Source organism: Ascidiella aspersa, chromosome 6, assembly GCF_963924565.1.
Source record: "Ascidiella aspersa chromosome 6, kaAscAspe10.2, whole genome shotgun sequence".
Taxonomy (NCBI): domain Eukaryota; kingdom Metazoa; phylum Chordata; class Ascidiacea; order Phlebobranchia; family Ascidiidae; genus Ascidiella; species Ascidiella aspersa.
The window spans coordinates 11,524,160-11,547,812 of record NC_139452.1 but is presented as its reverse complement, the minus strand read 5'-3'; the positions used below and the strand labels follow the sequence as shown (position 1 = coordinate 11,547,812).

The 23,653-nt window shown below is 36.4% G+C and overlaps 3 protein-coding genes across 3 annotated transcripts in view; all 3 read left to right on the top strand.

Moving 5' to 3' along the window:
• LOC146139849 (atlastin-like) overlaps window positions 1–20,307 on the top strand; it is a 33,719-nt gene extending 13,412 nt beyond the window's left edge. Inside the window, exons 4-9 of the mRNA XM_083392533.1 lie at window positions 17,315–17,398; window positions 17,782–18,008; window positions 18,550–18,684; window positions 18,963–19,118; window positions 19,297–19,362; window positions 20,053–20,307. Of these exons, the coding sequence (XP_083248659.1) occupies window positions 17,315–17,398; window positions 17,782–18,008; window positions 18,550–18,684; window positions 18,963–19,118; window positions 19,297–19,362; window positions 20,053–20,307 (923 nt within the window). The remainder of the gene's footprint in view (window positions 1–17,314; window positions 17,399–17,781; window positions 18,009–18,549; window positions 18,685–18,962; window positions 19,119–19,296; window positions 19,363–20,052) is intronic.
• LOC146139850 (uncharacterized) lies at window positions 13,204–16,474 on the top strand. The gene is made up of 3 exons (XM_083391527.1): window positions 13,204–13,276; window positions 15,813–16,010; window positions 16,379–16,474. The coding sequence occupies exons 1-3, from the start codon at window positions 13,223–13,225 to the stop codon at window positions 16,472–16,474; spliced, it is 348 nt and encodes a 115-aa protein (XP_083247653.1). The 5' UTR covers window positions 13,204–13,222.
• Window positions 20,308–20,516: 209 nt separating the features above from the next.
• Window positions 20,517–23,572, top strand: LOC146139848 (uncharacterized). Its single transcript, XM_083392925.1, has 5 exons — window positions 20,517–20,673; window positions 22,505–22,576; window positions 22,647–22,847; window positions 23,081–23,152; window positions 23,257–23,572. The coding sequence occupies exons 1-5, from the start codon at window positions 20,647–20,649 to the stop codon at window positions 23,470–23,472; spliced, it is 588 nt and encodes a 195-aa protein (XP_083249051.1). The 5' UTR covers window positions 20,517–20,646; the 3' UTR covers window positions 23,473–23,572.
• Window positions 23,573–23,653: the final 81 nt, after the last annotated feature.

Sequence of the window (23,653 nt, the reverse complement as noted above, 5' to 3'; positions counted from 1 at the left end):
GAAGCACGAAAATCAATCGAAACAGAATTAGAAAAAGGAAGAAGCCTTTACATGGAAAAAATGTCCAAGGTTGGTCACACTGGCTTTTGAAAAAATAAACTACGGTATTATTATATTAAAGAACAAATAATCTCCACAGTGAGCTTTAATTAATGAACATTGACGTTTTACAATTGAACGGCATAATTGCGTTGTGATTGAACATAACAATCTTTCTTGTTTATTTATTTAATTAAGACCTGCGAAGAAGGCTACGTGGAGGAAAAAGAACTAAGGCGAGATCACGAGTTATGCAGAAATAGCTTCCTAGTTGGCTTCTTAGAAGGCGGAGGCCAACCAGAGCCTTATTTCAGACAGGAAATGATTGCGAAATTTAAAAAAGACCTTGAAATTCAGTATTGCATGTACCAAAATCTAAATGAGTCACACAAGGGATTTTTCGACAAAGGGAAAGATAACGTTATATGGGTTTTAAAAAAGTTAACAAAAACTGAGTAAACACCGAGTTTATCGTATGATGTATATAAACGATTACCAACTAACTTGGCCTTGTTGTATGACAAGACTACATTTGAAACAAAAGTGGGCAAAGTACCCGACATTGCTAAACCAAGTATGAATAGCAATCATTTGCACCGAGCAGGTTCAACTGTTACTCAAAAATTGTATTGCCTTTATCCTTTTTACGCTGGTAATGTTAAGCGGTATTACAGATTGTTTTCTACACATCAAACGAAAATAAAGTTTTATTTTAGCATGTCATTTTATCATGGTAACCGGTGACGCAAATTCCCATACTATGTATAACAAAGCGTTTGGTTAAACCAGTGATTTTCAAAATGTCCTTTCCCACTTGTTTTCAAATTACTGCCAGGCCTCACAAAAATTCAACGTCATAAAAATATGTTTTTGATTTGACCTTTTAAAACAAACATGCCCTACAAAAAATTGTCATACCCTTCGATCAAGAACCTCTGGGTTGAGAACCTGTTCTTGGATAGTCAATAGCAGTTTGGGTATTGGCGCGTTAGCGGATAAAAAGACTCTGCCGGAATCATTGTAAGATAATTTCGCAGTACTATACTTTCTCGACAACGCATTTTCGATTAGGTGTGTGTGACCCGTCGGCTAAATGTTATTTCTTTATTGCAAGGTAGACTTTGTAGCTGTAAAAACTAACCACTTCGTCGCTTTTATATTTCGATATATGAAATATAACCTGATTATATATACAAAAAAGGTAATAAATTTATATCGTGTGACATTTAACCAGCAAATAAAGTTACGAAAGTTATAAGAATGAGTGTGTCTTTTTTTTTAATAGAGAAAATATTTTTCGCCAATCCGGAATCATCAGTCTCTTAATTCGAATGAATTGACAACAAAGTCAAAAGTATATTGCTAAATTTTAGTATAAATATATTCAAGGAGATTACGAGATGGCTTGGTAAAATGTAATATTTTTTCACGGGTACAAACTGTTCCGGCTGATATTCACCACTGTTTTGGACTCTCCGCAAATCCTACATAGGGTCAAAAACAATAGTCACAAAACGGATGCTAATTCAGGGTTTAATAGAATAATTCCGAAACATAACGTCACAAAGCAGGCAACTTAATATACTTGTTGAGCCCAGTTGAACACGTGCCCTGATGTGCACTGAAATCGAGTCTAAATACTTTTCCTAAAAATATTATTGTAATTTTAATTTGGCCACCATATTTGGAAAATGCTTATCGTTTAAAGGGGAAACATTTTAAAAAAAGCGTTGAAAAATGCATTTACCTTGTAACTTTAGTTTCAGAGAGTGTTATTGTGTGAAACATTTCAAAAAAGGATTGGATCGGATAAAGGGTGTCCAAACAAAACATCATGAAGCCAATATCATGTGAGAAAAATGATATACCTATAGGGCAGGGTTGTCCAACATGAGGCACGCGTGCCAAATGTGGCACGCGACTTAATTAAAAATGGCACGCAAGCCACAAAAGTACAGCCAATTGTCAAAAAAACAAAATTTGTTATACAGCCAATTGTTATTGTTTATTCACAATATAAAACAATCCCACCAATTACGACACAAACAATTACTTCTGATATTATATCATTATTCTGTTTTTATTATTTGCATAAAAGCGCTTTTTATATTAAAGAAACAAATTAGTTGCTAAACTTTGGCACGGGAAGAAGTAATAAGATAAAAATTGGCACGTCGGCATGTTTGACTTGGACACCCCTGCTATAGGGAATCTGAGTTGTGTAAACTGTAAAGCATCTAAATCAGGAGACATATATAAGCCTACCAAGGTTTACAATAAAGGACGCGATTCGGATATAAAACGTGGCAAGCCAAAGCACATTGATTTATAAGAAAAAAATTACTTGCTTATTCTTTTTTAACTGTATGATTTATATGATTAACATAAAAGTAATTGTAGGTATAGAAAATCGTGTGTGTGGTATCTACAGAATGACGTAACAAACACACACAAGCACGACGATTCCAGAACAAAGTCTCAAGTTCTTAATCTTACATTATGCCATAGGAATTTGCTGCACGTTATTGAATATCACGATTGCAAAGAATGAAGTTTAATTAAGCCAGGTAAAAAACAGTATAACTTCAAGTTTTACCTAAAGCAATGGACTTCTTGCTTTGAGTAATGTTGGTTTGATATATGTATAATCTTTGGCTGAGATTTATTTTGAGTATACCCGATAAAGTCTATAAACTGGTTCTTTTCTGGCGGCATCGCTGTGAACCAATTCTTTTTTAATTGTCGACTTTATCTGCAAAATCAAAAGTTATGAACGCACGCCATGCATTCGCTACGTCTTTATTATGGCAAAATAAGCAATGGCTTCGATGGGATTGCTGAATAAGGCGTACTGTTGGCATATAATTGGCGTAACGCGGGCCCGTACACCAATAACATTTTAGGCGTCGTTTCCAAAAGAAGGTTATTTCAATATGAGGGTTTAAAATTGTTAATGTGCCTGTTAATGTGCGGTTTAGTATAAAATTGAGCAATAAATTTCACGTTCATTTAAAATAATACGTTTTCATAACGCGACGTCATTGAGGATTAAACCCCAGGAATAATTCCTTTTAAAAAAAACTATGTCCAAATCAGAAGTTCAGGGTCCGCATTTCACCGAACAAATTGTTGATCAAACTCAAAAAGTTTAAACGAAAATAGGGCAAGAGCTAACTAAGGTTTTCCCAACATATGTTAAAAACAAGTACTGCAGAGAACACTACAATATTCGCTCATAAAAATACTTGTTTTAGGTTTGTCCAAAACAAGCTGCCCTTAAATATTGGTTATATTATTTTTTATTTATAATCAAGTTTGAGCAAATGCCTGTCCACTTGCAAAGAAAGTCATGAATTTTATTTTTTTTGTGGCGATAGAATTTTTGGATTTCTGAACCGTTTTCACCATACTGAGGAACATGTTTAAAGTCGTCACGGATTCGGTGTACAAAAAGGTTGGTCAATTCCTAGTCGGATAATGCTGCCTACTGCAATGGGTTTGATCCACAAGCCAAACAACTACAGATAGACACGCAAGACGAGTTTGAGTTAGTCGAATGCATGAGACGTCAAAAAAGGAATCGCATGTTTTGGTTGGGTTAGTTGCCCTATATGTCATAAGTTATAAACTACAACTATATATGCTGTATTTGTCAACTGGTATTTTAAACTGCAATATTAATAGAGAACAAATTCTGGTTCTTAATGTGCTTTCATAACCTAGTGTAAATTACGTGATGTGAATTAATTTCAATTTTTAACCAAATAACATGTAAATGCGCGGAAGCAATTCATGATACTATCCTTGGCGAATGATAAAAGCGTTATTTAAAAGCCCAAAACCAAGGGTTTCCAACCGGGGGTTCTCGTTCGAACATCAAGGGGCACGATTACGAAGATCTTAAGCCACAGAGCAGCTTTTCAAACAGATTTTACAGTACAGTTTTATTTTGGAATTGTAAATAATATTATGACAATACGCCCTTTGCTTTCAAAAAAAAAAAATTTGCTACAAATAATTGTTGTTATTTAGTGAGAAACCTCATTGCCTAATAACAATGCGTTTTTTACTGCGCAGTCCGACTTTAAGAGATGGCGAATGAAATATGAATTTACTTGCTGCTACTAATGAACAACCAAACACAAAGTTTGGCAGAAAATGCACAGATAAAGGAAGCATTTAATGTAGTCTTGCTGTAAATTTGCTACAAACGGTCTACTATCCACCTCTAGAACTAAAATGTAAAAGACAGTATTTGAGCCACAGAAATCGGCTGGGCCCTAGGAGCAGGGTTACCATCATACCGTGCTTATTTCTAATATTTGTGCTTATTTTTGGGCGCAGTGTCAAAACGCAAATGTGCTTATTTCTAAGAAACGTGCTTATTGTAGAGTTGTGTGCTTAGTTTGTCTTATTTTAGTTTCTAAAAGCGTTCTTTATCAATTCTTTATTTATATTTACCAAGTTATTTAACCCAGATTATAACAGTAATGCATTAAATTACACAATAACAATGGGTTGTGATTGTTTATTCTAAATCTAAAAAGTACATTGTAGCCTATAGAAGTGTGGGAGGTTGCTTTAGCAATCAAGTAAACTTTTGGCTTGACGTGGGGACTGGCTTTTTTGTGATCAGCCCAGAGGCGATGGAAAGCACAATGTCACTCGCAGATTCCCTGGAACTTTCTCGCCAACCAGGGGTCCTTCCAACCCCGGCGGGGAAGTACTGCCTTAGCGTATGGATAGCCTTTCAGGGGTGGATCCAGGTTTTTTTTGTTTCGGGGACATAACATTTCATCAGAGATAGCCTTGCTAGTTACATCTAAACCATAAAGAAATACCATAACACCGCACAATTCGTTTATTTTGTTAGTTTTAGATTTTGTGAGCAAAACCTGTGTCAATCCAACGAAAATAACTTTTTCATCACCCGAAAAATAGCATAATAATTTGCACTAGGCAGACAATATCTGCGTGAACTTCAATGCTGGTCATAGGAGAGTCTATTTACGTAGTTATAATAGAAAAAAAGGTGGGGTTGCGTTCTCCCGGGACCCACCCCTGATGGGTATTATGAATTTTTCAAATAATTCCACAACTTGTATAGGTTATAAGTTATATAACGGTTTAAACCTAGCTTTGTGGATCTCAAAGGGAGCCACTTATCTCCCTTAGGGAGGAATTTTTACACTTGGAATGTAAATTTGTTCAAAGGGGGATTTGGGGAGAAAAAATTAAAATAAAACAACTTTTTAAGTTGGTTATATGCAGGCGGTTATATGCAATCAAAAGCTGATTTAGTTGTATTCATTGGTTGTATAAAGCGTCTATTTGGCCCACAATCCATTGTTTCTTCATTTACATCTATTTACCAAATACACACCATTGCAGGCATGTTTTTTTTGGTATAAAATCACCTTTGTTATATTTTCAAACAAACTCAACGTTCAGACGATTAGCGCATACAAATTTCGTAACAAGTCTTGGCTTTATTCGCAGTTTGCAGTGTTACATATTTTTATATTCATTGTGCGACGTAGTTCCTCTTAGTAAAATTACATTTTTACCGCCTAGTTTAAATGCAAAATCTGGCTGTAATGTAGGCTTCCGTGTTAGCAACTCTTTCGAATGTTGTTCATACTGGACATATTAACTAAATGTTGGTAAACCTGAGGCCCTGTAAAACCTTTATTGTTGCTTTACGTATAACGGTCATATAACGTTTTTTAATACTATTTTTAACGTTGTTAAAGTTATATAGATTGACGTGAGTTCTGACGTTAATGTTCTACTCAGCTAAAGTTCTGTCCAATCTTATAACGTAATATAAAACTGTATTATAAATTAGTAAATTTTACGGCCAAACCAAAGGGTTAGCGAATAAACTTGCAGGCAACATAACAGTGCGGTACAGTAGCAGCTTTGAAGTTAGTACTTCTTCACAAACGCTTTGATCGGCGCAAAAGCACTCGTCCGAGACATCATAGCAGTCCACGACCCCGTCGCAAACTTGCTTTGGCGAGATTATGAGCTTCTTGTCGAAACACTCGAAACAGCTCATCTTTCCGTCTATACGAAACACAGATCAGACGCGTTCGAGCATTGCGCTATTTCGTCGTAGAGGTTTATCTGCGGCAGCACACAGGCCGAGCCAGAAAATCCCGTCGGGCATCTAAAGCCAAGATTGTCGCCAGTTACGTCGGTCATGATGGAGCAGGTAAAATAGTCGTGGCAGAACATGTGAGCGACCATTACCTCCTTGTTGTCGCACACAAAAGGCATCTGACACAAGTCTGTATCGCAAATGCTCGATACGCATGCCCACTCAGGTTCTTTCACACCAGGAGTGCCGTTAAAGTACGTCTTAGAGGCTACAGGGTGACAAATGGTTGTGGACCCGTTCATAGTGGTGGCAGTTTACTGCATAATTTGATTTCTGGTCTTCGCGTCGGGGCAGTACATTGTATGACACGAACAAGAAAAAGAAAAACTTAAGGACAAGGTAATGCACGTTTTATCATCGCCACCGTCGCAATCTACCACGCCGTCATTTGTGGATAGCAAGTCAATGCACTTTTGCTGCGTGTGGCAGTTGGATTCGTCGAATATACCGCATCTGGCTTGGTAGCTCTTGCAGTTGCATCCTTGCTCGTCGCTCCATTCGCCGCAGTCATTCGCCCTGTCGCAAAACTGATACTTCCAAATCCAAGCAGCATCGGACTGACAAGCGTCTGTTGCATTTTGTTGGCAACACTGCGTCTTACCATTCAGGCATACACAATCGCGTTAATCGCTCCAATCGCCACAATCGTTAACGCCATCGCAAACGTCACTGCTCTTCACGCACGATGGTAGGAGTCCGCAATCGTCACACGGACACACGAAGTCGTTTTCCGGACAAAGACAATCTATTTCATCGTCGTTTTTCAGGACAAAGACAATCTCTTTCAATCATTCTCCAGATTGCACCGCTTTTCCTCTTTAACGCTTCCGGCGTAGCAAAGCGTTGGTGTTTCAATCGAACTACAGTCGCACTGGAAGTATGAACAGTTACGTTCGTCACTCCAATCTCCACAGTCGTTTATGCGGTCGCACACTTTGGTTCCTTTGGTGCTTTGTTCCACGCAACCGGCATAATTAGAACAGTTCACAACGAACCACGAATAGCAGTCACATAGAAATAGTTCCAACGGGCAAGAGTAGCAATATTGCTCATCACTCCAATCGCCGCAGTCATTTTCTCCGTTACATGCTATAACGTACCATTCGGATGCAAGGACGTTTCCTGTACAGCTACTGTCGTACACACAATAGCAAACGAACCAATAATCCGGCCAGTTACAATCCTTTTCGTCGCTACCATCCGCGCAATCCTTGCAACCGTTAAAGACTTGCCATTCGTTTATGCACCAGTTGTCACCAGCACAAGAATCGGATCCGGAACGTGCGCAATTAAATTCAAACTTCATTCCACACGTGCAAAAACGCTCGTCTGAATGATCGGAACAGTCGTAAAACCCGTCGCACACTTGGTGCATCTGCACGTTTGTAACTTTACTAGAGCAAGCCTGGCCGCTCGCGAAACAGTCGCATATAAACACTTCAGAAGCGAATGAGCAATTTGTTTCGTCACTGAAATCACCGCAATCGTCAATTCCGTCGCACACTTTCAAATTGGTATCTAAGCAGCCAGGCGAACTGGCGCACCCAACTTGGTTGCAATTGCACTTAAATTGGCCATCGACGCATTGACAGTTAACCTCATCGCTCCAATCGCCACAGTCGTTATTGCGGTTGCACACAAACTCCCAAGGCACGTAAACAGGAAGTCTCAACTCACACGATCCGTTTCGAGCGCACGCGCAATAGAATGGAATGCCAGCGAATTCACATTCAAGTTCGTCGCTTCCGTCAACGCAGTCGTTAATCCCATCGCATTTAGATGCCAACGGTATGCAACTAGTTGGATCTAGACATTTGCCGTTCACGTAGCGACAACCACAAGAAAATTCTCCGGCACATTGACACTCGGCTTCGTCGCTTCCGTCGGAACAATCGCTTTTGCCGTCGCATGTCTGATGCTCCAAGATGCACACTTCAGGGTAGGAGCACGTGTTGTTATCTTGGCACGCACAGCGGAAATTTCCATTTGGACAATTACAGTTGAGCTCGTCTGTACCATCCATGCAATCCAAACGACCGTTACAAATGTCACTCTCTCTATAGCACCCCTGTCCATAATGGCACTTCTGGGTTCTTATTGGGCATCCGCATTTATATTCAGACTCCTTACAAATACAGTATTTTTCGTCAGATCCGTTTGGACATTCGTCGATGTAGTTGCAAAGCCACGATTTTGGAATCACAGTTTGATTGGCATTATTGAATCTATTACCGCTGAGGAAAGGCACTAGGTCTTCGGTTCTTGGTGGACATGAACAAGGAATGCTGTGTTGCTCTGGATGTGTTCTAATTGCGTTGCACAGTTCTGTTGAAATAAACGTTTACAGCGATTTTTAAATATACCATTAGCATGAGCATTGATATTTGGCAGCGAAGGCATTACAATAGCAGTGAATTTAAAAGCGTCATTGCGCAAAAGTTGTGTGTGATTTCAGAACTAAGTAAGATAGCCTGATAATTAATTATCAATTGCAAAGCAAAAGAGTTGATAGACATCATCTTGATTAAGGCATTTCTATACAAGCTTATTCAAGATGGTGCCTTAATCAAGATTATTTCGAATTAGTCGACCCATTTTGGCTTTGCAATTCCATATTAAGTTACATTACAGATCCGTGCATGGTGTACCTAGATAAACGTAAATTTACAAATAAACTTTCGGCTCACCAAAGTATTGATACCAAAGTGCGTTGCGGTACCCTTCACTTTTGGAAACCTGGCCTCCAAATATAAACAGAAAAATAAAGACTACGGATTGCATTTGATTCTGTCAATTGGCGTTACGCTAAAAACTATACCGCTCATAAAACGAATTCAATTCTTGATATGGTCGTAAGCTTATACCCGTTAATACTGACGACGAAATACAACTAAAACTCTTCTGTTTCAAACTGAGCAACGTTCTTTATAAAAAAAAAGGCATTACCTATAAAGGTTAATGAATTGCAGGTGATAAATTATTGTCAAATGAATCACCACGATCTATTTGCGGAAGAGCGATCTATAAAACAATCATAGGTATATCATTAACAAAAACAATTTATTGCGTTTGATTTCCTATTTTAACGGGGCTGTCAATATGAAGTATTGCATATTTTAAATTAACCTATGACCATGATAAATAGAGCCCTTAACCCATTATGTCTGAGAAGTAGCGCGCAATAATTGCAAATATAGGGTTGATTAATGAGACTGTGACATTGCATTTCTCTAAAACCCCCTAGACACCACAAAACGTATTTCGAGAATGTCCAATTTATATGGTTATAAAAGGCCTGTTTTGTCCCTGTTAAAGAAGTTTCGGCAAAAGGGCGAATTTGATAATTTTCATCTTTGCCATTTTGTATTGTAGCATTATTTTAGTTGGACAACCAAATTTCACATGCACTTCCTCCTTAAATTTTATTATTTTTCGTAACCCTATTCATGACTTTGACAGACTTTGTCTAAATTTTGAAAGTGTTATAATGATTTATGTTTTCTTGATTTCAATTAATTAATTTAGAAGCATAACAAGGATTTTACATTCCTTTGTTTTCTGATTTTGCGGTTTTGCAGAATTCCAAAAAATATGGCAGCCAGTTAAAGCCGTACAAACTGTACCCCTTATAGCCGATTTAGTGAACAGAGGTCTTTTAATAGCATTCGAAAAATATAACAAAAAGTGTCGTACATCCCTATCACTAACCACAACGGGCGATTATAGTGTCGCTTTTGACTTAATCAGTCAATTTCAGTCTTAAATTAAGCAGATTATTTCCCTAAACAAGATAATTTTTCGTTTGGAAACAGTCAATAACCCTCAAAGCATCAGTTGATTTCATCCGTCCATCGCTATTATATTCATTCGAATGAAGTTTTTAGGCAGAACTGATAATGCCGGTTTGGCGTAACTGTAGTATTCTGTTTTCAAATAAAGTTGTTTTAGATCTTTTTTGATCTTTGTGATTAGGACAGCAAAGACAGCTCATCTTTCTGTCTTGAAAGTTCGTGTTTACTGTGTTTCTTTATTTAAACACTATAGTCGTTTGCCATTTTAAGTTGCCAACAGCTCTATGATTTGGAGCAATTGTACAAGAGCCGATTTTAGTCGAGTCGACAATTTTGGAACAAAGGCAAAAATTCTAACCCTTGCATTATGCCACAGGAATACTGCTGCACGTTATTGAATATCACGATTGCATAGAACAAAGTTTAATTAAGGCAGGTAAAAACAGCTTTAGATTATACCCTAAAAATGTTATATTGTCCCTAAGTTTATTTTGATTAGCTATACCCGTAAAAGTCTAAGCTGGTTCATTTCAGGCAGCATCGCTGTGAACTCATGCTTTTTTAATTGTGGACTTCCTCTGCAAAACGAAAGTATGAACACGCGCCAAGCATTCGGTACGTTTACATAATGGCAAAGTAAAACAATGGTTTCGGTGGAATTGCAGAACAAGGCGCCCTGCTTACAGTGGTACATATAACCGGCAAAAAAGCGCTTCCGTGGTTATATGGGTTATTCACCAGTCGTAATATCAAATTATATTGAGTGAAACATGCATAAATAAAATTTTGCAACTGACTTCTGGCGTGGGCCATAACAATTAATATTTAAGATTTTTTACTTTCGGCATTTTTTGTATTGTTGAAAATAAAAATGAAAACAGCTATCGTTCTTTATTGCTATTTACAGCTGAGTTTTCACGCCAACCGTTGAATATTTGGACTCCTAGGCCTAGTATAATCGTAAATCCATTGAGCAATCGCAAGCTTATACCGACCTAAGGTTTTAAAACAATACGTCGGGGAAGACGCAAAATATAACGTGGTCTATGTTTCGTCCTACAAGCCGTAGTCGAAATATGAAGAGACTTTTAACCTGTTTGGCAATTTGGCGGTTCACAGCTGTAGTTGTTTCGCAGTGTAGGTGTTTGATAAACAAAAGTGTAAAAAATCATTAGTACACATTAACTCAGTGGTACAAGTACGCCGGAACGGTCCGAAACGGTGTTTTTCATAACAAGTGCTGGTGCGCATTCCGGGTAAACATGATGTCCTTTTTTACCAGGCCATGTCGCTAACTATTTTTAGCCCTTAAATTTTTTTTATTTAGGTCAATTTCTTTTTCTAAAACGATATTTTTGCCTAAGCAATCGATATAAATGCGCCATTTGCACTTCAAGCTTGCTCTTTACGTTCTTTCTGTTTAGCCATACAGTGGGGTAAATGGCCGTCACAAGTTGTTTACCAAAAATAATGATTAAATGCAAAATATCAAGCAATAACGATCTCATAGATTATTAAAGAATGGACATATAATTTAAATAGCAGCAGTAAAATTACATCAGGTTAAAACCAGTATTACCACACAACAGTCATCACTTAATTTTCTCATGCCTTGCGCCCCCCTATGAAAATATTTCGATATTTTGCAATTAAATATCATAAAGAAAACAGGAAAATAGTGAAGAGTGTTCTTGGTCGCGCGATGCGCGAAAAAATTTGAGTTTTATTTGGTCGAATTGGCTAAACTGCAAACGAAGAGGCGTTTCGCATTGGGCTCACAACAAATTGCGCAAGCTCGACACATTGATTTTATCGAGCTGATTTTGACGATCGTATTGCAAGGGAATTTACTCCACATTTGTAAGAGTTGTATGATGTTTAGCGCAAAAAATGTCAAGCGCAAATATTAAACATTGCGTTATCGTGTTTCAAAAGATGTAACGACACACAATACAACGGCAGTATTGCAAAAACAATATAGTTTCGTGCAAAAAAAGTTCGGCTACCCCTGTTGCTACAGCTTGTTAACATTTATAAAATATGGATGAAAAATAGTCCGAAGCGCGAAAAATTTTTGCAGTTTTAATGTTAAAGTTGGCAAAAAATAGAGTTTGTATGTAGGAATTATTCCTAACCCAAACGAAACCATTAAAATCACTGCAAAAAGTTAAAATATTTTAGTCGAGCCCGCGCCCCCATTAGACTTGCTTTGCGCCCCCCTAGGGGGCGCCCCCCCCCTCCCTGTTAGGAACCGCTGCTATAGAGGAAGCGTTAATGCCTGGGTGACACGGGTGGTTGTATAGTTTTATTCATGTGAGGCATGAAAAGTTTATTATATCGCCAAGCTATAAAACATCCAATTTTAAAAATACCCGACGTTCTTGAGCGAGCTAAACAATTTTGTTTGCATAGTTTAAATAGTTTTTTAAATTTAAACAAGACGTGAAGAATTTGGAAATTTGTAGATATGATGGCGTTTGGAAAATGATTTGGCAGAAACTTTTGCATAGCGCCTTTCGAGCTGATAGGTTTTAAATCAAATTATTTCGTCCGATTTCTTGAATTTATTTAGTTAAAGCAATGTTTAAAGGCAAAAACTAAATTTTTTTTTTGGAGGGAGGTCTTGGTGCCTCACTTTGATCGGCCCCTGCTGGTGAGTGCATCATACCATATTCCACGTACTGTCAAAATGCCTCTCTGTCAGACGAGACCGTTTAGTCACTTTAGTTGTTTGTTATATATTTATGGCATGCTCTTGAACAGCATTATTATGTTATATATGTGACTGATTTCTAGTAATTCACCGATGGTGCTCAAGGCGAAACATACATTATGTTTTTATTTGGCTGGTTTTGTTTTACAACTGAACATAGCTGCTTCTATTGTGTGACTGATAGGTGTAGGTCTAGTTCCTCTTTTTAGCAGACCATACTGTAAACGTACAGACTAGTCTTATCTTGGCTGGAGTACTAACTTATAGCGGTTCAACAAATTAAATGGTAAGTTTATAAATAATAACTATATGTTTGAAAAAACAAAGTTAGTTCGGTTTAATTACTAATTCGATCTGTAGCTTATATATGCTTTAACATAAAGATAGTCAAATTTAAAATGTTAAAACCCTTATCGACAAACTAATATAGGTTGTACTACAACTATCGCATGTTCAAAACATTACCACATACTTTTGTATTACTTCTTATAGGATAACAAAGACCTACGGGATTACATGATCAACATTATTCATGAAATAGTAAAGGATTATAAAAAGGAATTGCATCAGGTTTGTTAAAAATATATACATTTACCAGGTATGGGATTGCCATTAATGTTGCTAATGATAACGCAATTTGAAATTGGTTTTGAAACAAATTCTTGGTAAACAAACATTGTAAGCGACGGGGCGTTTTCATTTCCTCGAAAACCATTGCTGCTCCTGTGTCCGTTCGAGCACGACTCAACAAATTCCAAGGTTTAGCGAAGCGTATAGTTTTAACCTAGGCTTGTGAATATTAAATTGCTTATTAGCCTACGTTATGTACGAGGTTTAAATAGACAACGGTATTGTGTCTGATCTATTTTGTAACAATTTTGACACTGCTTTGAATGTTTCTGGGATAGGCAGATATAGTTTCCACCTCGGTGTATTTAAACAAAAATCTTGAACCTAACGGGAATTTTACTTGGTGTTTGCTTAGCAATCACAAAAAACGATTTTCCTCTAGATCAACATCATAAAACATTCTGTCGAGACTAGTCGCAACCTAACCAGGTTTAAATAATTCGGCAAGCAACCTGCAAAATATCTCAAAACACATACAGTGCTATTGATCAAATTTTTGTTTATTGAACCTGACATATGTCACGGTCCACATTGAACATACCGAAGGTCACGATGCGTTTCATGTCGCGCTTTACAGTCTTTGTAACGTGGTCCATTGGATCTTAAGTAACACAAACCAAGTTACATCATAATGGAACGTCTGAAACAAGTGACCAAAGATTACTTGTTATTGTTCGATGTTGTGCACATACATGAAACTGAAATCTTATTTTAAATGCATTCAAGAGAATGTCCTAAAGAGATCGGAAAATTGGCTGGTGAAACAAAATATACACCGGTTCAGTCTATCCGCAAAATTATACCAGAACGCTATTCGGCTTACTTTCACCACTGCTCAGTGCTTACAATTAAACGCCTGTCTCCTGTTCGACAGTCTGTCTTATCTTTTCTTGAAGGTGTTGCGAAACGGGGAAACTTTAAAGTTGTTCTTGAACAGAGTTTTACAGCACATTTACAATAACGCTTTAATTAGATAACATACATGCGTTGGATTACATTTGTCGAATTGAACAAATAATACTGTGCGAATGCACCGTAGATGAATTGCGTGAGGTCATTATATCTGAACAACTATATCACAACACATGGGTGGGCAAACGTTTTTTTAAAGTTCGTTTTCAACTGTATGCTCAACGTTAATTTTCAAATCCATTTCTTTCTTTGGAACTGCGGAAATACGGAACGTTACGTCAGTAGACGATATATTTTAAATTTAAGCCAACGTCGTTCGACGACAGAGTGACTCAGCGGTAGCGTGCTTCGTCCATAAACCTAGGGTCGTTGTAACATTGTATGCTTAACAGGCTTTGTACGTACAGTTTTTTTACTAAAGTGGCACATTAGTGCTCGATTTTGAAAACGGTGACTTAAGGTTTCTTTTTTTTGTTAATGAACTTAACACATAATACGGTCGACATTGAATACTCCGAAATTCATGATGCGTTTTTTCGCGCTTTACCGTGTATAATGCGGTCCATTTCTTAAAGTAACACATCTATGGCTTAAAACGCACTGTATTCTTCCTGGCCTTCGCGCGTACGATTTGTCATACGCATCCTGGAATGCATTTTAGTTAAATGCGACACATTAGTGCTGGAGTTTGAAAACTATGACTTCAGTTTTCTTAAGGGTAGTTGTTTTTCTGTTTTCATTATGGCGTCTATTTGGCGTCCTAAATATGTGGCCCTTTTTCTATGAATTATTTATATGCTTCGAATTAAAAGTTTTATTTTTAATAAAATTTTGAAAACGAAGTACTGCTCAAAATGCAGTTATTCTTAATTGCTGATATTCATTCTGTTAGAATTTCAGCACATAATTGTCCAATACATAAATCGTTTTGGTAAAAAAAGTTCCTACGGTACTTTCTACTTCTGTTATCTCTTAAAATTCTTGGTTCGCCAAGTGGTTAATTGGCTTTTATATACACAACTGAGATAACTTTTCACCTAATGAAACTAAGGCAGCGATACTAGGTAACTAAGCGAAATAATAAATTTTACCGATGGAAACTATAGGGCGACAATTATAATGCTTATGTGGCGCACTGAGCGAAGCACCGAACTAGCTACTGTTGCTTGAATATTTCACCTCATGTCTGTATTTTACCCGGACCTGATTGGTACAAGCCGTAGTCCAATATTATTTAGTCCAATATTTATTTTTTGTTTTGTTAAGTTGTCGCTCTGTTAATCTCCTTTGACAAGCACCCAGATAAATCAAGCGCCATTGCGTTATAAGCAACGTCAAATTAAATTCAAGTTTGATTAAATGTCTATAAAGGCGAAGAACAAATTTGTAACATCCAATAAACTTTAATCAAATAAAATTTAACTCCCAATTAATTAAATACGATATTTAGATTTTTTCTCACTTTTTCTCGCATTAATTTTCATGTAATCATGCTTTTTCCTGCATATAAGTAATGACATTTAATGTCTGTGTGTAACAAGCAATGTCGCTTAAACGTTCTCAGGGCAGTAAAAGGGGAATAGACGACAATGTGTTGAAGGAAAACTGCGAGCTGAATGCACTGAAACGTTATGGGGAAGATACCGATGGGATCGGAAAGGCAATGGTCGCTGAGTTTCAAACAATGCTCGTTGACAACCTTACAGAGTGTTTTGAGAAGTATAAGAGTGAAAACAAATTAGGAAATAAAGATTCGTATCAGGTATGTAAGCGATGGCCATCACACTTGAAAACTATAGATAATTCTTGAGGTAATAATTTGACAAATTAATAACAAATCTCAATGTTTAGCAATTTGAAAATTCTAAACTCATTTGTAAACTTTTTTTTTTCATTCAATCAGATGAAGCGAATTTTTAGTCAGATAAAGCGAATTTTAAGTATCGTTAAATTGTGCAAAACAAAATGTTTCAAATGCGCACAAAACCCATATTCTCATTAGAATGAATTTCTATTTTAATATGAAGTGTGAACAGAACCTGAATTGATTACACAAAATTCAGTTCAATTCCAAGTTTTTAAGAAAGCTAAAATACGTAAAACTGGCGACAACAAATGGTCCTTTTTCAGCGTTCATCGTCGGGAAGCCCCAGTTCTTTGAAAAAAGGTGAGTTTGTATGCAAGTTTATTATTACCAGGGGTGGATTCCGGGTGAGGGGTACGTGACCATTTTTAAAGCTGCGCGAGGTTCTTCCGTCTTCTTATTATGAAAATACGTCACGTTTTGACGTAACTTGTGACTTCACGATTTTACGTAGCTTTCTGACGTAGTCCTTAATGCTTTTATGGCCTACACACAATCAAAATTCCTCGATCGGCCTCTGATTTTTACCATGTTTTTAATGTTCAAATATCGTATATTGAAATTATGTTTATATGAATATGATACTAATAGGAAAAATCAAAGTAATTCGTTTCTTTGGGAAATATTTTGAGTTTTTGTTAAAAAATCATTTAATTATCGTTTAACTTTATAAAAGCATTAATCACGAAGTCATTCTGATACCACGAAACATTATCAATGTTTAATTAGAAAAAATGTCTATTGGACCTCCTGTTTGTTGGATGCACTTATAGGAGGAAGCCAAACAGATTTAGTGGGACTGAATTTAGTCAGACAGAACAAAGAAGGTGGGCATAAGAAAAAACTGTAAGTAGGGGTTGTCTTTCTGTAAATCGTCTTAATTCCCGATCGCTCATCGTTTCCAGAAGCAGCTTCGCTCAAACAAATAAACAGTTTTCGTCAAGCCATTCACTGGATTTTTTGTAAACTTTATCTATTATTTCAACGTTAATTACTTCACGTCAATGGTATAAATCCAGTGGTCGTAGCTATTTTTGTCATCAGAAGTAGGCTACATAGTACTAAACTTGAAAATAGTACATTAGTACATATATCGTGAGCAACGCGGGATATTTGACTGGTATACATATTAATGCATCACACTGTATTTTCGTACACTTTGCGCAAATTTCTGCCCAGATTTTAACTATTTGTATTAACAGCACATTCTGAATATGAAAAATATGAACATCAGCGCTCTTTCCAACCATCACCAAACTTGGCAGCCCGGGGTTGGCAAAAAACAGGTAGGCGTACTTAAAGTGTTGTCAGGCCCTCTAAATAAGTAATTAACGTTGGTAATTGTTTAGGGACAAACCTACTCATAAAGTGGATTGCAAAATGCATATAAAATATGATTGTTTAATTCGTCAATAGTTCGTTTTTCTTTCAATGACTAATGTTAAGCTATTTTGGCGATCTGACGCGTACTTCATTTTAGTGCCTGGTCTTTGGTTACCTTACCGCAGTTTTGCTTGGTTAAATGAAAACAATATTCACACAAAATGATTTCAAATACAAATACTGTAAATGCGAACTTTGAACGAAACCCATGTCGTGATTGGCGTTTCATTGTGTTAAACTTAATCTTCAAAATATACGGATCCAGGCGTATTTTTCGTACTCTCAGACCAAACGGAATGTGGCCGTCCTTCTAAAAGCGCTGTCCAAATAATTTGCCTCAAGGAAGACGAATTCAGCTATTCAATAAACCGCGAAGAACTAAAACGTGTATTCCGCCAAGTTGGCAACACCCCTGTTGCAATCTATTCGTTGGCTGGTGCTTTTCGCAAAGGAAAGTCTTTCATGCTCAACTTCTTTCTTCGATATTTACAATCATCCAAGAAAGCTCAAAGGGTTCGTATACATTGGCCAGTTGCTTCGTATAGTATAGTGTACAAGCGATTACTCAAATGCAACCGAACAAATATGATTCTTTGAACAATGCTGTGCATAAATCTTCGATTCAATGCGAGGAATGTTTGTGAAACTTGCAATAACGATTATCTAAATTAGGTGTTAATTTCTTGTCTTCAATTTAAAATAACCAAATCCTTTATGAATTGTCAAGAAGATTAGTTTTATCTGTGAAATTATTTATTGCACATACATTTTAGGCCGGGGAATTGGTAGTCAGAATAATTAATAACAGAAGAGAATTTAAAGCCCTAATGAAACTGGGCATATCCCTTTATCACAGGGCTCCAACCTACTGATGTCATAGATTTAAAGGAATCTATGTTCACCAATGATGCATGTACTTGTTGAACGTTAGGGCATATTGCTATGAGCCAGCAATAGTTTAAGTAGGCCTACACAGAACTAAACTGAGAGATCCCAATTGACTAGACAGTTTGCCTCTTTCAAAATGACCATAAAGATTTTTGTTGCTTTTTAGGACGATGGTTGGTTGCGCGAAAAAGGCCAAGAGCTGACAGAAGGTTTTGGATGGAGAGGCGGCAGTGAACGCATGACCACTGGAATATGGATCTGGGATGAACCGTTCTATATCGAAACTGCTTCAAAAGGAAAGGTATATTGTGCATGAGCCTTTGTTACACATATTCCTTTATATATGGGCTTTTTGTTCAGTACATATTCGAATAGATTTTATTTTGAATTAATATGGTTAAGGTGGTTAGTTAAAACTTTAAGAGACTATATAGTGCCTATTTTTGTCTATACTATTTAGTCGTATAATCAGAATGTCATCCAACAAGACAGATCTATATATAAAACAAATTACGATAGCCTTTAAAATTTGTATCAAGATCAGAATAAGTTACACATTTTTTTCATTTTTAAATTAAGGTGGCAATATTTCTCATGGATACCCAAGGTTCATTCGACAGTGACACAAGTATGCAGCAATGCTCTGTTATATTTGCATTTAGTACTCTGATGAGCTCAATGCAAATTTATAACATCAGTCAACAGCTACAAGAAGATTATTTTCAGCATCTAGAGGTTCGAACTAACGTTTGTAGGTTCAACAGGCCAAATATAAAATAATACTGCCACAAGTAAAATATTAAACACAATGTATTTTTTAAATGCATGTATTTATAATTTGTTTTTTATATTGGAGTGCTGGAGAGGTTTTGTATTTTTACTTGGCGAATCATTTGATGTATTCCTTTAACAGCTGTTTTGTGGTTACGGCAAGGCAGCATCAAGTAGTACACAACCTTCTCAGGCGCAACGCTTTCAGGTTTGCTATTTAATGTTGATGTAGCATATACCGAAGTTTTTAATGTTGTTATGCGGGAACACGGATTCAATGTCACGTGATTGAATTGCAAAATTTTTTAAATAATTAAGTTAACATTTGAATACGTAGACCTTTGGGACACCAAATTTGTTCTAAATTTTACAAGTTTTTCTCGGTACCTTACTAAAAAAAAAATAAACGTGAGACAAGCCTGACAGTTAAATACATTTTACCAAAATGATTATTTAATGTTTCGTAACACTTATCCGATCGTGTAAATGAAATACATTTATTTACACTTGGAAGGCCACCAACGATAAATTGATTAAAAGATTTTTCAAAAAGAAAATCGTTTAGTCATGAAATAATCCCATGTTATCTTATTAAGTAGCCTCATGGTTATAAATAACTGATTTTAGTTCACTGCAATGTTGATAAGACGCATTAGGAATAAGACATGGCATCTAATGTTAAACATGAAAAATTGTAAATAAAATGAAATATTTTAGTGACGCGATTCTTTACTTTATTTTTGTACTCTGCCCTAGTGTTGTCTATTTCCATATTGCTATTTTCGCCCTATTAGACTTCACTCCTTGTAAGTTCTCATAATCACGATGAAAATAAAAAAAAACCATGGGCGCTTCGTGTTTGCTACTTTACATATATCTTGTTAGCTTTTTCTTGCAGAAATTGATGTTTTTAATCCGCGATTGGTCAGATACTGGTATTGAATATGGCATCGATGGTGGAAGAAAATATGTGCAAAAAAAACTAAGCACGGACAACTGTAAAAAGGAATTAAAAACAGTAAGAAGAAACCTGAAGGAATCGTTTGAAGAGTTGTCATGTTTTCTTATGCCTTACCCTGGAGAAACAGTAGCTGTGAGAGGAAAAGCTGATGGAAGTAAATTACGACTAGACGGTAGGATGGCCGGTCAATAAAACTAAATAACCTCATTTAAAGTTGTTTCACATAGACTTATCTGACGAACATCTTAGCGAAAGCGTTGAATGCACTTTACTCAAATAATTTGGGTACTTGCGTAGGGACCCCGGTTGTCTTTTAAATATATACCCTACACACATTTCAAACTATATAATTATTTTTTGCTTTCAAAACTAGACGTTAAACCGCTCTTCCTGGAATTTACTGACAGTTTGGTGAAACATTTATTTTCACCAAACAACATTCCCGTAAAAACATTTAACGGAAAAGTTGCATCAGGATACGAAGTGGTCACCTTCGCTCTGGCCTACTTTGACGTTTTCGAAAGCGGAAAAATGCCAGAAGTTACAACCATTTGGGAGGTAAACTAATGACTCATTTAATGCTTCAACCATTTAGCTTATTTTTCATTTGTCACTAAAGTGTGGTATATTTATAAAAACAATTCTATGTAATGTAGGTTCGCTACTAAATATTTTAGACATTTGTGTATCTTACAGTGAAGCCTGTTATTACGATAATCTTATCTCTTTCAGGCGGGGTCGTGCGATCAGCATAACACCACAAAAGGCTTCCTATCAAAACCCGATTTAAAATTGATTAAAGCAACCTCTAAACCAACAGTGTCGCACGGCCGCATGCGGCCGTCGATGATAATTATGCGGCCGTTAACTCATATTTTAACAAACATATGTTGCCGGCCTTGCCCGTGCTGCCATGAGTTTATGGTTGATATGCCTAAAGCAGATTAGAAATTTGTGCGACCGATGCAAAAAAAACAACAACGTAGAAGTTGTCTATCAACCTGAATGGTGATCTCACATCAAGATAACATAAGAATTGATGATACATGATTAACGGCTAAGCAGGAATGTGGTAATGCGAGTTATCAGTGAAATTGTGACAAAACTGTGGGAAAGGTTGAGCGGTAGTTATAGAAAGCCGTGGTTAAGCGAATAAACTGACTGCTTCTTAAACTTGTATTTAGCTCATGGAGTGAAAGAAGATGCATTGAGGATTAAATGTCCAGACGCTAAAATGTATGTAGTTCGTTAATAGGCCCAAACCCATAAAATAAATCATTACCCACAGACAGTAGAATCAGAGTCCCAGGTCATCGAACTTGGTACCACCGTGGAAGTGCATGCGCACCGTTTTGACGAACATCCGGCTAGCTGCGTCACGTGGCACTTTCAAAAACCCAATAATTAAACCAGTAATGCCACATTTTTCGCGCTTCGCGCGATTAGACTACATTTCAGTTCTAGATTTTTGCACGAGATCATTAGAGAACAGCAAGTATATGTTAATTGTTCTATGACGTCACGTTATGACTTAACTTTTTGACGGCATCTGGAAAACAAATTTACTGGCGGCCGTGCGATCAATAAAGACGGTTATTGCGGCAGTCAACAGCTAAAAGTTTGGGCACCCTTGCTCCAAACCATATATGAACGCATTTTCCCGCCTAGAGTCTTAGGAAATTCTTCTGTGGTCAAGTGTTTACTTGGTTTGTTGTTTAGTCCAATAATTCTATGTTCAAGTTAAATTATTTATTGTAAAATTTTATTTTATTTATAAACTATAACAATAGCGCTTTAAGGATCCATTTTTAAATAGAACTCAAGCAAAAAAGAATGATTTACGGGATGTAAAACCATATAACTTAAGTGGAAAACAAAAAGATTTCAATGAACGAACCGGAACTCAAGCAAATATTTTCAAGTTTCCTAAACTAAACGTGCTGTCAAAAACGGTTACCTTCAGTTTTGCTACATGTTCAAAATTTTCGTAAAAATATTTCGTAAAATATTGTTTGTTGATATATTCAAGAAAAAGGTTTTAAATAACGTTTATTATAAGATCTCCTAATTTTTCATCCTCTATAGGTAGCTGAAATGTCGAATAAAAGAAATAAGTACCTAAAAAGCTTCTTTTCAGTATATGCACACGATACCTCTATTCTAGATATGTAAGCTATAGACTAACAGTTTGTCACCCAAAAGCATTTACTTAAGCTGCAACGGCTACTTTGTCCACGGGTTGCAAAACAATTTTTGTTAAACTGTAGCTGAACTAGATATTTTAATTTTCTTTGGAACGAAAGCGCGGCTAAATCATTATACCAAAAAACTATTTCAACCCGAAAAGTTTGACTTCCTGAAATTAACCCATTATTGTCGCTTTATTAAGGCAAACGTAAAGGCATCCAGTGAAGCATCTCAAAAAAAGTTCTTGCGTGAATTTAAGGAAAAAATGGGAATGGTAAGTTTTGTGTTGCGTAAAGCTTAAAATATTCGTTACTTACTGTAATTGCAAATCCCACTTTCTGCAGAAAATATGCGAAGATAAACTTGTCTCCGAAACAGAGCTGAAACACGCTTATATGACTATAAGAAAAGAGGTGTTGCAATCATACGACAAGGAGCCAAAGATGGGATATCACTCCATTTTTGTCAAATCCGCTCGCAGAAGTTTGGAAAATGAAATGGACACACATGTGCAACTGCTTACACAAAGAAACAAACTCGTACGGGTGGGTAAAAATATTGTTGTTGTTGTTGTTGTTGTTAAACTGCATTATCTGTGGTTGGTCTTACTCGATAGGGGTGGTGAGGGGATGATAAGCATGTAGGGATAAACATAAAAAAATATTGAGGATTTATGTCACTTCCAGGGAATATGTTCCACTTATAACGACATCTTTTTTTTATTAGTCTTTTTTTATTTCTGATATAAAAATCAACTTTTCTAAAATGCATTTTGCAGTTTCAATTGGAGAAAAAAATGACAAGCAATGTTAAAACTGCCGCAGAAATTTATCAAAAAGAACTTGAAAAGGTAAATATTGATTTATTTTAAAGGGTATTAGGTTTCATTTTTTTTGTTTCATATCATGGTAGTGGTGAAGGTCGGCTTTACGTTATGCGTATTTACTCTTGCAGTCGTGCGAAGGTAAGGCAGTGGATGTTAATCAATTGAATTCTATTGAAGAACGTTGTCGACAAGAAGCTCTTGTACATTTTAAACAAAAAATGGGAGAAATGCCAGATGAAATAAAACATGAAGGACAGAAAGACTTTAATAACCTTCTTAATCAAACTTATCAACGATATCAACACGAAAATCAGCTTAAGCAGGTTGGATATAAATTGCTATAGCCAAAATGGATGTTGCAACATTTTGTGTTGCGAATCGAAACAATATTATATAAAAACACTATAAGAGATCAATAAGTTGCCGCAAACGTTTTAAATTTGATTATACACTACTCCTTTGCACAAATTGTCGTTATCAAATTCGATGTTTTTCCGGTAAGCATACTTTAAACAAAAAAAATTC